Genomic DNA, 13275 nt, shown 5'->3' on the forward strand with positions numbered 1-13275 from the left:
GACTGCGTGTGAGGGATGAGGGAGGGGGGGGCATGCCGGTGGACGTGTGGAGAGGTGGTGGGGAACCGAGCCGGCGGGAGGGCGCGACCTCATGGTGCACGGCCGCCTCGGCGCGGTGAGCGTCACTGATGGATGATAGTGCGACCCCCTCTCCTCAACCTCATGTCCCCCACCACACACCCAACAACCACACCCTCAGTCGGACATGCTGGCCAAGGCCAAGGCGACGCTGGACACCTGCATCGAGCAGGTGACCACGTGGGAGGGGTTCATGGCGGCCCTGGAGCGCAAGCACGCGGTGCTGGCCCCTTGGTGCGACGAAGAGAGTGTGGAGGAGGACGTGAAGCGGCGGTCGGCGGGCAAGGACGGCGAGAACAAGGACGCACGGGAGGCAACCATGGGGGCCAAGACCCTCTGCATCCCGCTGGAGCAGCCGGAGCTGCCGGAGGGCACGATGTGCTTTGCCTCTGGCAAGCCCGCCAAGAACTGGGCGCTGTGGGGCCGGTCCTACTGAAGCCTGAAACGTGTCGCAGGGGACGGCAGGGGGCCAAGGCCGATGTGCAGGCCGGAGGAGGGTACGCACGGGAGCCTGGACTACCAGGTGCTGCCTGATGAGCCTGCTGCCCGGGCCTCCCTCGAACAACGCAAGTACCCAATCTGGGATATCAGGAACCCACCCTGTCAGCACTGCACTGCTGCCAAGAACTGAGGAATGCCAGGCCTGCCATAGATCACAACGTGTGTATACAAATGGCACTTGCTCAGGCATGCAGGCAGCGCCTGCTCCGCAGCAACAAGCTCCAGCGCAGAGCGCTCCGCACTAGCCTCCTGTGGGGGGAATAATGTATGTACAGGTCGTGATTAGGAGTCGCCCAAGGGCAAAGGCCGGGAATGTCGGCCCAGCCAGAGCCCACAGCGCATCCATGCCAACAACCCGCTGGGTGCGCTGTGCGCCAAAATAGGAAACCCCACCACGCCATGGGGGTGGGCACTGGCGGGGGGCAAATCGGCGCGTGCGGGCTGGAGGAGATGCGCCATGGGCCGGGTGACTGATGAGATGCAAGCAGGTCTGCTCAGACTCCCCACAATCTTGTCCACAGGGACACAAAGGCTTGCAGGAATGCAGCCGGAGGGGTGGTGTATCATCACAGCAGACAAGCTAGATGGTAAGTTGAGTTTGAAAGGTCAGCTAAACAACGACAGCACGATGCTCGTCAGCCCCGTCCATGCCCAGTGAAGGGCAAAGGGAGTGGCAGGAAAGCACACATGAAGGGCTAGAGATCTTCATTGCATCGTGCAGAAGGACGGGGAAAGGGGAAATTGGTGCAAGGAGGAAGTGCACGTGCTTCTGTGCTCATAGGCCAGTGACATCACCCAGGAGGGTGAGCTCAGGGGGCAGGAAAACCCCACGCAGGCCAGGTATCTTCACAGCACAGAGGTTAGCATGTGTTGACGCAAGATCAAAAAAAGACAATGCTCTGAAACCCAGGTTTTGCCGAAACAATTGGCAAGATCGATGGCAGGAAACCATCTGGCAGGGCTAAGTTTCATCACAGCAGTGTGGGGCCAGGTCAGACGTAAGAATGTCCATAGGAAGAAAAGGAGTCTGCTCAGGGACCCAAGCACATGCCATGTAGAGTGGCAAGGAGTGGCGGCAGGAAACCACCAGAATTGGGCACGGTTCCAATCAGCGCAGAGGTGGGGTAAAAGAAAACGGCCAGGAATATTCCGAAGGTTGGTTCCAATTGTGCATCACTGATCCAAATCAGACCCCCCCAAAATCAGAAACAATGCCCAGAAAAGGTGGAGGCTCACCTTGTAAACTCTGGCATTCCAGTGGAAACGTGAAGCAGCAAAAGTCGTCCGAGACAAGGAAAATCTGCAGGAGGGGAGGACAGGGGCTCACTCAGTCAAGCACAGGGCTTATAGTAAGTCAGGAATCGATCTGCACGACTATGAAAACAGCACTAGCGTTGATTCAAGGACATATGAAGCAGCGGTCATCAGACAAATGCCTCGGTTGTCGCTCATGAGCGCGTCGAGGAGTGCAACAGAACGTTGCACAACAACGCATCAGTCTCGTCATCTAAATGTATGTCACCATCTGACCGCGGGAGAGCAAGCTGAGAGGGGGCAAAGCATGTACAGGAAGCATGCACAGAATGGGAAAGGACATGGCAAGCTCCCAGGAGGCAAGGGATCAGATATTCTGGCAATTGTTGAGTAATTGAGATAGCATTTGTTGGAATCAGCGTCGATCATTTGGGGAAAGTGTCCTCACGCCCCTTGCCAGGGAGCAGCCATCAGGGAAATGGAGAAGATTCAAGAGAAAGGGGAACAAAAAGGGTGAATCCAGCCATCTGCAACATTGCCCACACAAACAGAAGATAACATTCACAACCGCCTACCTTGGTGTTGCCTTCCAGGAGTGAACGCTGAAACTCCCCTTGGGGGTGTGCTGACAATTCAACTCAGCAATGTGAACCAGTGCCAACCTGTGCAACAAGAGCAGACACAAAGGAGATGAAGATTAGTCGAGAGTACTCAAATACACAGGGCCCCACATATGGTGCAAAAACACGAGGGAAAGAGTTCACAAGGTGTTGCTTAAGTATATATCAGCACCAAATTCGCAGTGCATCACAGGGTGACCTAGCACAGCGACTCAAGGGCTGTTTGCCTCTACGTCCGAGTTGGGGGCCCTCACGGCCATAGACCCAGAACTCCCAAGGGAGAACCAGGCCGCGGCATAGAGGGAAGTATAGACGCTCTGAATCCACCTCGATACCCATAAACAGCTCTGCACCCGTACTCCCAGACGGACAGTCAACAAGCACACCTAAGGGCGGTGTGCTGCTGAGACTTGGACACCATCTAGATTGTGGAATCAGGGATTGTCACATGAGGTGAAGTCCTCCAAAGACCTCACCAACCTTGTTGTTGATACCTGCAGGTGGGAAGGAGTGAACAGGTGAGACTGGGTGCAGTGCTGTGCTACAACCATGACGTAGACTATGCCAGTGCAGTACAGTATCCGAGACATCAGCTGCCATGAAAGGGGGAAAGGGGGTTGCAGGTACGATGGACCTCAGCAAACAGCCATGTTTGTCATCAGATCCGAAGATCAGCCGGTAATTCCATAAAAGAATCCGTCATCGGCCTGTGGCTGCAGCACCCCGTCCAAAAGCAAGAAAACGATGGTAGGCCACAAGGTCAGCAAAATTTCGCGGTAAACTGATGTATGTGCTCAGAAAGAGTGAGCTGCGGCGACACAGGGGGCAATCGCAGAAAATCAAAATGGGCTCAGGACTTCTTAGAGGTTATTTTGACGTTCCTCATCTGACTTTCGCCATCGGAGGATTGACAGACAAAATTGTTTCATCACCGCCCAGGTGAGAGCTGGCTGAACTGGCCCTCAGTGAGGGAGCCAGGCAGCAGGGTAGGCAGACAAGAATCCCGCAAGGGGGGAAGACGAACAGCACAGGAGCTCTCTGACAAGGTCTATCAATCACTGAGATCAGACGGCACGTTCCTATCATAGAATGTATAAGTTTATATCTTCCTTGAGCTCAGGTGCCATGGCCACAGGTTTCCAATCGATCGTGGGAGAGAGCAAAGGGAACATGGTGCCGTGCTACCCCCCCAAACAATGTCCCAGCTTCGACATCACACACCTTTGTGCAGACGGGCGGCGTGGTGCTGCTCCCGCACATCTTCATTGCCCGGGCGCGGCCAGCTACTCCATGTCGGCCTGGCAGGCAATTGGGATTGGAAGAGTGAGGCCATGCATGACCCCAGTACGCGTATTCATCAGGATGCATTCATCAGGGGTGCTGACAGAAAATGTGGACAACAGCACGTGGCACCAGAAGGCACACAAAGGCGCTCGCCTGGCTTCCTAAAGTGCCCAGATGAAATTTCAGTTTCAGCTCTCCCTTTGGACAGATGGAAGTCACAGCCAGCGAACCGGCTCCTTCATCCGTGGCAAGGCGGCTGCATAGCCTGGGCATGCAGGTACTGACCCACTCAACACGATCCCCGCGCAGACTCACCATGAGGTCGCAGAAACGCCCGCACTCCCAGGCAGCTGCAGCTGGCGGCGCTGTGCACCGCCCCGCACCGTCTCCATCAGAAATAAAGGTGCATGTCTGCGCCACCCTGCAATGGTGTGCAAATGGGAAGGATGACAGACTGGTCTAACACAGCGGGGCTCCAGGTGCCTCCACACGAGGCGCCAGCACAGGCTGCAACACTCGATCTGGCCCCTCCGAGGAGGGAAGTTCTGTGGCACGCGATATTGGGACATGCAGCCCACGGGATTTCACACCAGGTGAGAGGCGGCTGTCCGGGGTACATTCGCATGCGTTGAGCAGCAGGCAGCAAGGAAAGATGGCTAGGCACAGCGGCCCATGCAGCTACAACCTCGGCATTGGCCCAGTACCCATAGGACAGCAACATGGCAGCCTCGCACCTCAGGGGCAGATCAGAGTGCAGAGCGAGACCTGGGACCAGCCCACCTCCATGCTGCACCTGGTACAGAAGGGGCAGGGCAATCAAGGGTTTAAGGGGTGCAACGTTTTGGTGACCCACAGGCATGGCTGTGAGTCCAAGAGGGATGGCAAGGCAAGGGAAGGAGTGTGCCAGCGAGACAGGTCAGCACAGACATCCACTGAGAGGGCGTGTGCTGGTTTTTGGTCTGGCATGCAGCCGTCTGCGTCCCGCGCAGCACCCGCCGCCCATTGTGGAAGGCACGGCAGGGAAATAACCATGCTGTGCAAGACGTGCATGTCAGGGCAGCTCGAGAAGGGGGTGACAAGTTGTCAATCACATCCCACTCATCACCAACCAACGTACCCGTTGTGCAGCAGGGAGCGGGCTCCGCCAAAATTGTGCTTCATTGGTGTGATCGTGCCTGCGGGGAAGATGCATCTCCGGGTCAGTGATGGTGCTAGAACAAGGTTGCTAGTCAAAGGCGGCAGCAGGGCCAGGACATTTCCCGACGGAACTCAGAGCAGGTGCACCATGCACATACATTCAACGTACTGGAATGAACAGGATTTGAGATAGAACAAGCAAACGGCGAGGAAGCCGGATCAGGCAGACGAAGGACGGCATGCGAACACATCAGACGAGAGGCCGGCTCAGTAGTGCCTAATAGTTCGATTCCGTGGCAGGTTTTCTCCTCAAATATATCAGTAGAGGGAGCCTTGGATATCGTCACCGCCGGAAAGGGATGCAACTAGCCATCAAACAAAATGCACCCCACCGAAGTGCGTCGTACCTTGGCACCAGGGGTCCCGCCTGTCAGCTCCGATAAATGGAAGAAGCGTGCAGCATCGCGAAAAGCAATGCTGTATGCTGAAAAGATGATAATATGTCGCAGACCGGGCGTGGCTGCGCATAAGAAGACGGCGATGCAGACATCAGGAGGCCGAAGCCCTGGGACGAAAGTTGTGGCCCCCTCCGTTGCACTCGTACCGAGGTGTGCAAGCTAGGACTTGTACCGCTCCCAAGACCTTCCTGGCTCCCTAGAGATCAGGTATGCGATGCATTGCTCTATATATCAACCTGAGGGGTGGCCTGGCCCGCCGTTCCCGATTTGGGAACCCCTGCAGTAAAAGGAAGGTTGCAGAGCGTGTTGTGCGCCAGTCATACGCTTCAGAGTGGCATGATATTTCTGAAATCAATCATGACATGCAGTGGATGGGCTCAGATACCGGTGACATCAAGCAGCTGCAACCAAGAACATCTCGAAGAGTCAAGGTGTCGGCACAGGAGTCTTCTGATAAGATCAAGTTATTGAGTCATCGCCCCTGGGCTGTGCAGAATACAGCCAAGAAGCCCACGAGGCTTGTCGACCTACCATATCTCGGATATTGCAATAAATAGATGGAGGAGATCTACGAAAGGTAGCAATCATCGCATCGTCCTCTCCTGACTTCCCGCATCGGTGGGTTGGCGCTCAAGCTCCTGCTCTTCCTGCTCTGCATCCCGCAGCATTTGGGCAAGGAAGTGCTCCTCCATCTACGCCATGATGCAAAGGGTATGCAGGATTTGTATGCTACCCTAGAAGCAAGATTCCATTGGACATGTAGGATTCAGGTGGGCATGTGCATCTTCACAGGAAGTAAGCTGCACTAACAGATCCTACAAGGTGTACTCCTCCAGACGCCCAGTGTCACACCACCGTCAGATCAGTGTTCGCTCACCACCAGTCTTGCCAGCTGCTTGGTCACAGTCACATGTATCTGGGTGAGGGCCGAAGCCTCGGTGCGCAGCGCTGTCTCAATGTCCTGGTGCATTTGGTGAAGGCGGATACATGCGAGGCAGGCCACGAGTATACGGCGACGATGCAAAGTCATTTCATAAAAGATACCGACCTTTGGACATAAAGTGCACGAGAGCGACAACCTCCGGCACCTCATATGCTTGCCTTGGCTTTGAGGTTGCCGATCTTCCTCTGCTGTGACATGACTCCGCACGGACTCGCTAAAGCGATGACAAATGTGCAATATGAGAGAGTTTACACTACATGCGTCGGATCGAGTTCGACGTAGCATGGGAGTACACATTCCCTTGCGACCAGAGCATGCGGCAAACAAATTTCAACCGCATGCCGCATACCGCATGGATTCCACGGTTCCCATCGGCCTTGAATCGCATAGCGTGAATGGTCCCTGTTGAATCCAGGCTCCATCTCAATCTTCTTTCTCGCACAATACAAAGGGGACCTCCTGGCTGCCGCTCCTCGTTCAGCATGGCCCCCGCGTGTTTGTGGCATGGGCCCAGTCTCCTCAGGACCCCATGCGAGCGATCCGCGAGGAGCCCGGGTGCCAGCGGCCCAAAGGCTGCAAGCAATGTCACACGGCTTGCCAGATCATCCTGCACATCAGTGGCATCCAGCTCTAGGCCACCGTATGACAGTGGGAGAACTGGGTCGACCCCTTTCACCTCCAGGCTGCATGCCACCATCGCCCGCTCCTCGGTGGCTGCCCGGCCTCACTCCACCTTGAACGCTCAGCAACCAGCCATGGTGTGGTTCAAGCACGATCTGCGAGTGGACGACCACCCCGGTCGTGTGTGAATGTGGAGAGACGGCGCCCATGCTGGCCGTCTTCTGCTATGACCCGGAGGTGTATGCGCACACTGTCCTGGATGGAGCGGCTCATGGAGCCCAGGGTGAGTGAGCACCAGGGCTTCAAGTACTGGATGCGCATGCAGAGCTGCTCGCCTGGGGGCTTGTGCCGCGCCTTCCCTGCTCCTGGTGGTCATGTGTGCAGGGGAAGTCCTCCAGCCTGGTCGTGCAACGCTTTTACTCCCTTCATCCACAAGACCCCGCCCCTCACCCAACACTTGCAATGCACAGCGCTGGCGACTGCTCTGCAGCGGCTGACCCGGGACCTGGCCGACCGGGGCGTGCAGCTCCTCGTCACCTCTGGCAGCTGGCAGGAGGTCATCCCCGACCTGGCGGCGGCGGCCGACGTGCGCCGCGTGCTGGCAGAGGACGAGGTGGAGAGCGGGGCGCGGGCGCGAGTGCAAGCCGTCGCTGCGAGGCTGCCGGCCGGCACCCAGCTCCATACCTGGACGGCCCCGCTGCGAGCTGGCTATAGCGACACGCATGCAGGCAAGGAGGGGTGGCATCATGCGTCTTGGTTGGTGTGTTTGGGGAGAGATACGTCGTCGTTTTGGATCTTGCAGCCTCGAGCGCCAGATTGACTGCATTTCTGTGAGGTGCACGGCGTATGCTGGGCGACCCACCAAGGCACAGATGGTATTGTCATCCGTTCCTGGCCCTTCCCCACTCTACCGTGCCCTCCCCCACCCTGACCTGCCATCTCATGTCGATCGCGCTCATTCGCATTCTCATGCAGATGGCGCTGACAGCCAGGGAGCCGCTGCTGCCCCACTGGATCCTCCGGCGCAGCTCCTGGGCGTGCAGCCGCCCGCAGTACAGACCGCTGTACCCCTCTCCGCGAAAGAGATGGAGCGGCTGGCGGTGCTGGCCGTGGGCGCCCAGCTCCATCCCTCGCTCCAGTCGTGGTGGCAAGAGCGGGCGAGCGTCACTCTGGGGCAGGATGAGGGTGCCTCCGGCCCGGCCCTGCCACTCGACAGCCAGGGTGCCTTGGACGCCCTGGACGCCCGCCGGTCGGACTTGGAGGAAAGGGCAGGGGCGTCACATTTGGGTGCGGCCACTAGCCTGCCTGCTCCAGGCCGGGCAGACGGGGCAGACACCGGGATCGCGCCGCGTGGCGCATCCCCAGCAGCCCCAGGCACCCCTCGGGACGCCGGGTTGTGGACGCAGGACGGCGTCGCAGCCTACCTCCGGCTGGGCCTCCAGGGCGACGCTGAGGAAAGCGGGGCCGAGCTCGCCAGCCTGGTGGAGCAGCACTCCAGGCCTGCGCACCCCAGCGGCTGCTTCCCCGCCATTTTCTCCAGGTATGTGGCTGCTGTGGCGCCCACGCGGCTTGCCTGGTGCAAGGCGCTCACGGATGTGAATGACCGTCTCCGCTGGCAGGCGGAACAACATGGCCATCCAAGCACCCCCTCACCACCGCTCCGCCGATGCAGGGCGCTCACGCTGGGCGCGCTGAGCCGGAGGAGGGTGGCCGCCCAGGCGAGGGCCGTGCTGGCGGATCCGGCCGCCGCCGGGCGGCAGGGCCTCTGGCGCCTCCGGCGCCAGAACCGCACCGCCAAGGCCCATGTGGCGCTCGCCGCGGTGGAGGCCTCCGACTTCCACCTGGAGATGGCGCGGGCGCGTGAGGACAGGTGGGCCTGGGTGGCGACTGTTTCGTGGGGCGCTGGAGCATTTCTGGACGCTGAATGTCTGATCCCACAGCCACCCTGGGCATCTGTCAAGTCGTCAAGTGCCGATGCCCTGCCAGCCAGGCCGCGTCATGTGCCGCATGGACATCAAAGTCTTTTGCGCATGCACTTGCCGCCACGCGGCGAGCCCAACCGAGCGTCCCCCGATTCTCCCCCCCGCCTGACCCAATCCCCCCTTCCCCCCCTTCCTTCCTACCCTCCACAGGGAGGTGCATGGCGCTAGGCTGGGGCACTGGCGCTGGCGCGGCACGCTGACCGACTACCTGGTGGCTGGGGACCCCTCGGCGCCGGCAATCCTGCTGGTGCACGGTTTCGGGGCCTTCGGGGAGCACTGGCGCGGCAACGTCGCCGCCCTGGCGCGCGCTGGGTACGCCGTGTATGCGCCCACGCTGCCGGGGTACGGGCGGTCGGAGAAGCAGGCGCTGCCCTATGGACAGGTATGGTGCGGATGAGTGGGGGAGGAGATGCGGGGAGGGGACGGGTGGGCTTGGACGGGGCGGCGCGCAGGGCCGTGGAGCCCACGCAAGGCGTGCGCTGCAGCTTCTCGGTCCCCCCCCTGCCGCACCTCCGCCTCAGCGCCAAGAGCAGCATCCGGACCCTGTGTGACCGATGAGCAAGTGCCTCCCGCTCCCGTGCCCCTTCCCCTGTCCCCGCCATCAGGACCTGTGGACGAGCTTCCTGTGCGAGTTTGTGGTGCACGTCGTGCGCCAGCCCGTCACGGTGGTGGGGAACTCCATCGGAGGCTTCGTGGCTGCCAGCCTCGCAGGAGATCACCCCAGCCTCGTCCATGGTGTGGGTGGAGGGGGGTCTGTCGCTCGTTGGTGGGGAGGAGTGTTCCACGCCTGTGTCTCCGCACATTCAGCGAGCAAACACCCAGAACAGTGCAGTCGCCTGCGAGACGCTGACTCAAACCATTCGTCATCCTCACACCTTGTTCTCGGCAGGCCTCGTGCTGGTAAACTCTGCTGGCAAGGTGGAGCCAGGCTATGTTGCACCAGAGAAGACGTACTCAGACGTCGCGCAAAGCGGTTCGCCCCTACTCAGCCCCACGCTGATCAACCTCGTCAGCTCGGTGAGGGGTCTTGCCAAGGGGTGGGGCAAAGGAACAGTGCTGGACAATCGTATCGATGTCCTGGACATACTCATGAAAAGAGTTTCATGCCCATCCCATTCCAGGGGCTCTTCGGGCTGCTCAAGGGGAACGTCAAGCGGCAGCTGAAGCAGCTATACCCGAGCGCGCCTGAGCGCGCGGATGCCTGGCTGGCGGCGGAGATCGTGCGGGCGGCCACGGACCCGGGGTCAAAAGGCGTGTTCACCAGCGTGTTCTACCTTCAGAAACCCCGCCCCCTGAACCACCTGGTGGCAGAGATGTATGGCGGCCCGGTTCTCGTACTCCAGGTGCTTGGTGGAGGAAAGGAAGAAAAGAGCCTGGCTTAAGGCTCGGGCTCATGGGGTTGGTCCTGCGGTGGCCCAAGGCCTGACAAGCTGACTCTGTGATGTTGAAAAGCTGTCACAGCTTCGTCCTTTGCCAGGACGCTTCAGACCTGCGACCATCCCGACTTGCCTGCGCAGGGGGTTAGGGACACCCTGTCTGACACCCGGAAGAGGGCGCGAGCCCTGGCGGCAGCCTGCAGCAATGTTCAGGCACGATTGTGGAGTTGGGGAGGGTACCCGGTCTTGACCCTGCCCTGCTTATGGCAACGCTATGTCGTTGGTAAGGGCAGAGCATGGGAGAGAATGGTCTCGACTGAGAGTGTGCCACATCATGCTGAACCACCATACCACGGCCCTGCTTGTGGTGCAGGTCGTGATGTTGGAAGCGGGTCACTGCCCGCACGATGAGGTGCCAGAGGAGTTCAATGCGCGCCTCTTGGAGTGGATGGAGGGACTGGAGCCGGCAGGGACGGCAAGGGCTGGAGCCCTGCCTGCAATAATTTGATGGTCTTCTGGGCGTGCTGGCAACCACCCTGCAACTGCCATGGGTACCAAGACTCCTGTATCACGCCACAAATTCCACATGAGATTGAGTCAGTGATGAGTATACCAACTCGATGCAAACCACTTGGATGTATTCCATTTTGCAGCTGGGCGGTGTTGGAGCATGCCTGTACCTTTTCCCTCATGGACTAGATGCCTGTACCTTCAACAGCCAGTCAACTGCATTCCACGTCTGACTGCGTAGGAGGCTCCAGGTAACGATGCAGTCTCCCCAGTTAGCTCACCTCATGCTCATGGCTGACGGCGGAGGATCCAGAAATCGGTGGGGAATCTGAGCCATTTTGTGCCTTACATCCATGGAGCACAAACTCTTTTCATCCGTTGGCAAGCTCTCTAAATTGCATGAGTATATTCCAACACGAAGGTATACTCTGCGGACTACGTTGTCCTGCTGTGGAGTCCTGGAACATTCAGTTTCCCCCTGGCATCTGCTTCTGGTGAATCTGAACTCGAGCGCGCGCGGTCTGTGCTCGAGCACAGACGGCCAAGTACGGCCCTGTCTTCCCCTGCGATAGGCAGAACTTCATCCAGAAATTCACGCCATAGAGAATCGAGTAACTAGGCTGTGCTGACCTTTGCCGAGCAGCCCGATCTGCAACCACACAGCGCCGTATTTCGGTTGGGGAGGGGCACTTGCCGACAGCCCTGGGGTTGATTCCCATCGCCAGCCATGTTTGCGCGGCTGACGGCCTTGGTGGGGAGCGGGAACAGCCTCCCGTTGGAAGTCACTGGCGAGCCTTCCCTGATATGGGGGTCCTGGACGCACACGAGCGGCAAGTGGAAGGCAGACGGGTCGGCGGTGTCTGTGTTCCGAGTGGCCTCCTCCAACCCTTCGGATCCCAAGCTGGCAGCAGCACGCAATGGCACCAAACGCCTGCGCACGGTGAGCAGGTGGATGCTCGAATATGGACATTGGGGTGGTGCAGGCCAAGCATCACGGGAAGGTGAACAACCGAGACGCTCCACCTTCCATCTGCAGCTTCGCCACCCGAACGTGCTCATATTCAAGGAGACACTCGAGCTGGAAGAAAAGGGCGAGCAGGTCATCTACCTGATCACCGAGCCCATTGTGCCGCTGGCAGAGTTCCTGGAGTCGACGACGCTCACTGGGACAGATAGGTGAGCGTCGGGTGGGGCTCCGGGCGGTGCTGGGATGGTGCGCCACGCTCGGCTCTGGGCCATACCATGAATGGACCCTGCGACACGCTCCAGGCCCGTTTGTGGGGAATAGCCGCACCGCCCAGCGGGCCCTTCCCGCCATGCATGACGTTCTGACCCTTGCTTGTGTTTGTAGTGTTTCAACCCCGCAACAGCACCACGTCCGCCTCCTCTGCCTCCCTGCCGGCCTAATACCTGGTGCTACAAGCTCTACTCTCCCATCTCCCCCCCCCTCGGACCCCTCACCCTCACCCTCTCACCTGCCTCAAACAGGCAGGAGTACCTGACAATGGGCTTCCATGCCCTGGTGGCGGCGGTGTCGTTTCTGAACATCGACTGCAGCCTCATCCATGGCAACATCTGCTCCGGCGCCATTGCGGTGACGCCCACCCTGGACTGGAAACTGTGCGGCATGGACCTGCTGACGGAGCATGCGCAGGTGGGCCCTGCCAGTCCCCTGGCCGCCGCGGCCTGGCTCGTGGCCTCCCAGTACAAGCCGGGGGAGGTGGGGCGCGGGGAGTGGGAGGCGGTGCGCGCCGCGCCGCCCTGGGCGGTCGACGCATGGGGCCTGGGCTGCCTCATGCAGGAGCTGTACAGCGGGCATGCGCTGGAACGGTTGGAGGATCTGCGGCGGACGGACGTGATCCCGCCCAGTCTGGTGCAGTGGTACCAGAAGCTGCTGAGCAGTACCCCCGCCCGGCGACTCAGCCCCGCGCGCCTGGTGGAGAGCGGCGTGCTCCGCACCAGCCTGGTCCAGCTCATGGCCTTTTTGGAGAACCTGGCCCTCAAGGACTCCCAGGAGAAGGTGCGGGTCTTGGTTTTGGCGTGGGGTGGGGGCCGGGACGCCAAGTGCCCATGCGCCCGACGGCCCGGCTTTGCGGGAAGTGGTGGCATCATGACGTAGCATGCTGGAGCGCACACCTCCCCCCTCAAGGGAAACCCCACACCCCCCACCGATCCCTCCACCCACAAACAACACAACAACCTGCAGGACGCCTTCTTCAAGCGCCTGCCGTCCCTGCTGCCCTCCGTGCCCACCCCCGTGGCCCAGCGCAAGCTGCTCCCGCTGCTGGCGGGCGCGCTGGAGTACGGCGGCGCGCCCCACGCTGCGCTGGGCACGCTGCTGACGATCGGCGAGACGCTGCCGCCCGAGGAGCAGGCGGCGCGCGTGGTGCCCATCATCGCCAAGCTCTTCGCCGCCTCCGACCGCAACATCCGGCGGGGATTGCTGGAGAACATCGGGGCCTACGGCGCCAGCCTGCCAGAGGCGCTGGTGGAGGAGCAGGTGGGTGGGGG

General features: G+C 60.0%; 5 protein-coding genes across 5 annotated transcripts in view; 4 read left to right on the forward strand and 1 right to left on the reverse strand.

The window, feature by feature from the left end:
* Window positions 1–514, forward strand: part of F751_2409 (Putative proline-tRNA ligase) — a gene marked incomplete at both ends in the record, with an annotated part of 3354 nt that extends 2840 nt beyond the window's left edge. The window contains one exon of the mRNA XM_011399277.1: window positions 200–514. Within this exon, the coding sequence (XP_011397579.1) occupies window positions 200–514 (315 nt within the window). The remainder of the gene's footprint in view (window positions 1–199) is intronic.
* A 3875-nt stretch (window positions 515–4389) lies between these two features.
* F751_2410 (hypothetical protein) lies at window positions 4390–5067 on the forward strand (the record flags this gene model as incomplete). The annotated part of the gene is made up of 1 exon (XM_011399278.1): window positions 4390–5067. One exon carries the CDS (start codon window positions 4390–4392, stop codon window positions 5065–5067), a length of 678 nt encoding a protein of 225 aa, XP_011397580.1.
* Window positions 5068–5916: 849 nt separating this feature from the next.
* F751_2411 (hypothetical protein) lies at window positions 5917–6472 on the reverse strand (the record flags this gene model as incomplete). The annotated part of the gene is made up of 3 exons (XM_011399279.1): window positions 5917–6024; window positions 6210–6293; window positions 6434–6472. The coding sequence occupies 3 exons, from the start codon at window positions 6470–6472 to the stop codon at window positions 5917–5919; spliced, it is 231 nt and encodes a 76-aa protein (XP_011397581.1).
* A 631-nt stretch (window positions 6473–7103) lies between these two features.
* On the forward strand, window positions 7104–10762 carry F751_2412 (Uncharacterized protein; the record flags this gene model as incomplete). The annotated part of the gene is made up of 9 exons (XM_011399280.1): window positions 7104–7179; window positions 7367–7533; window positions 8303–8436; window positions 8569–8766; window positions 9029–9260; window positions 9484–9613; window positions 9768–9895; window positions 10000–10221; window positions 10628–10762. The coding sequence occupies 9 exons, from the start codon at window positions 7104–7106 to the stop codon at window positions 10760–10762; spliced, it is 1422 nt and encodes a 473-aa protein (XP_011397582.1).
* A 729-nt stretch (window positions 10763–11491) lies between these two features.
* Window positions 11492–13275, forward strand: part of F751_2413 (putative inactive serine/threonine-protein kinase scy1) — a gene marked incomplete at both ends in the record, with an annotated part of 6897 nt that continues 5113 nt past the window's right edge. The window contains 4 exons of the mRNA XM_011399281.1: window positions 11492–11704; window positions 11801–11940; window positions 12253–12784; window positions 12971–13264. Coding sequence (XP_011397583.1) covers window positions 11492–11704; window positions 11801–11940; window positions 12253–12784; window positions 12971–13264 — 1179 coding nt within the window. The remainder of the gene's footprint in view (window positions 11705–11800; window positions 11941–12252; window positions 12785–12970; window positions 13265–13275) is intronic.

The sequence above is a fragment of the Auxenochlorella protothecoides genome (genome assembly GCF_000733215.1).
Source record: "Auxenochlorella protothecoides strain 0710 unplaced genomic scaffold scaffold22, whole genome shotgun sequence".
Taxonomy (NCBI): domain Eukaryota; kingdom Viridiplantae; phylum Chlorophyta; class Trebouxiophyceae; order Chlorellales; family Chlorellaceae; genus Auxenochlorella; species Auxenochlorella protothecoides.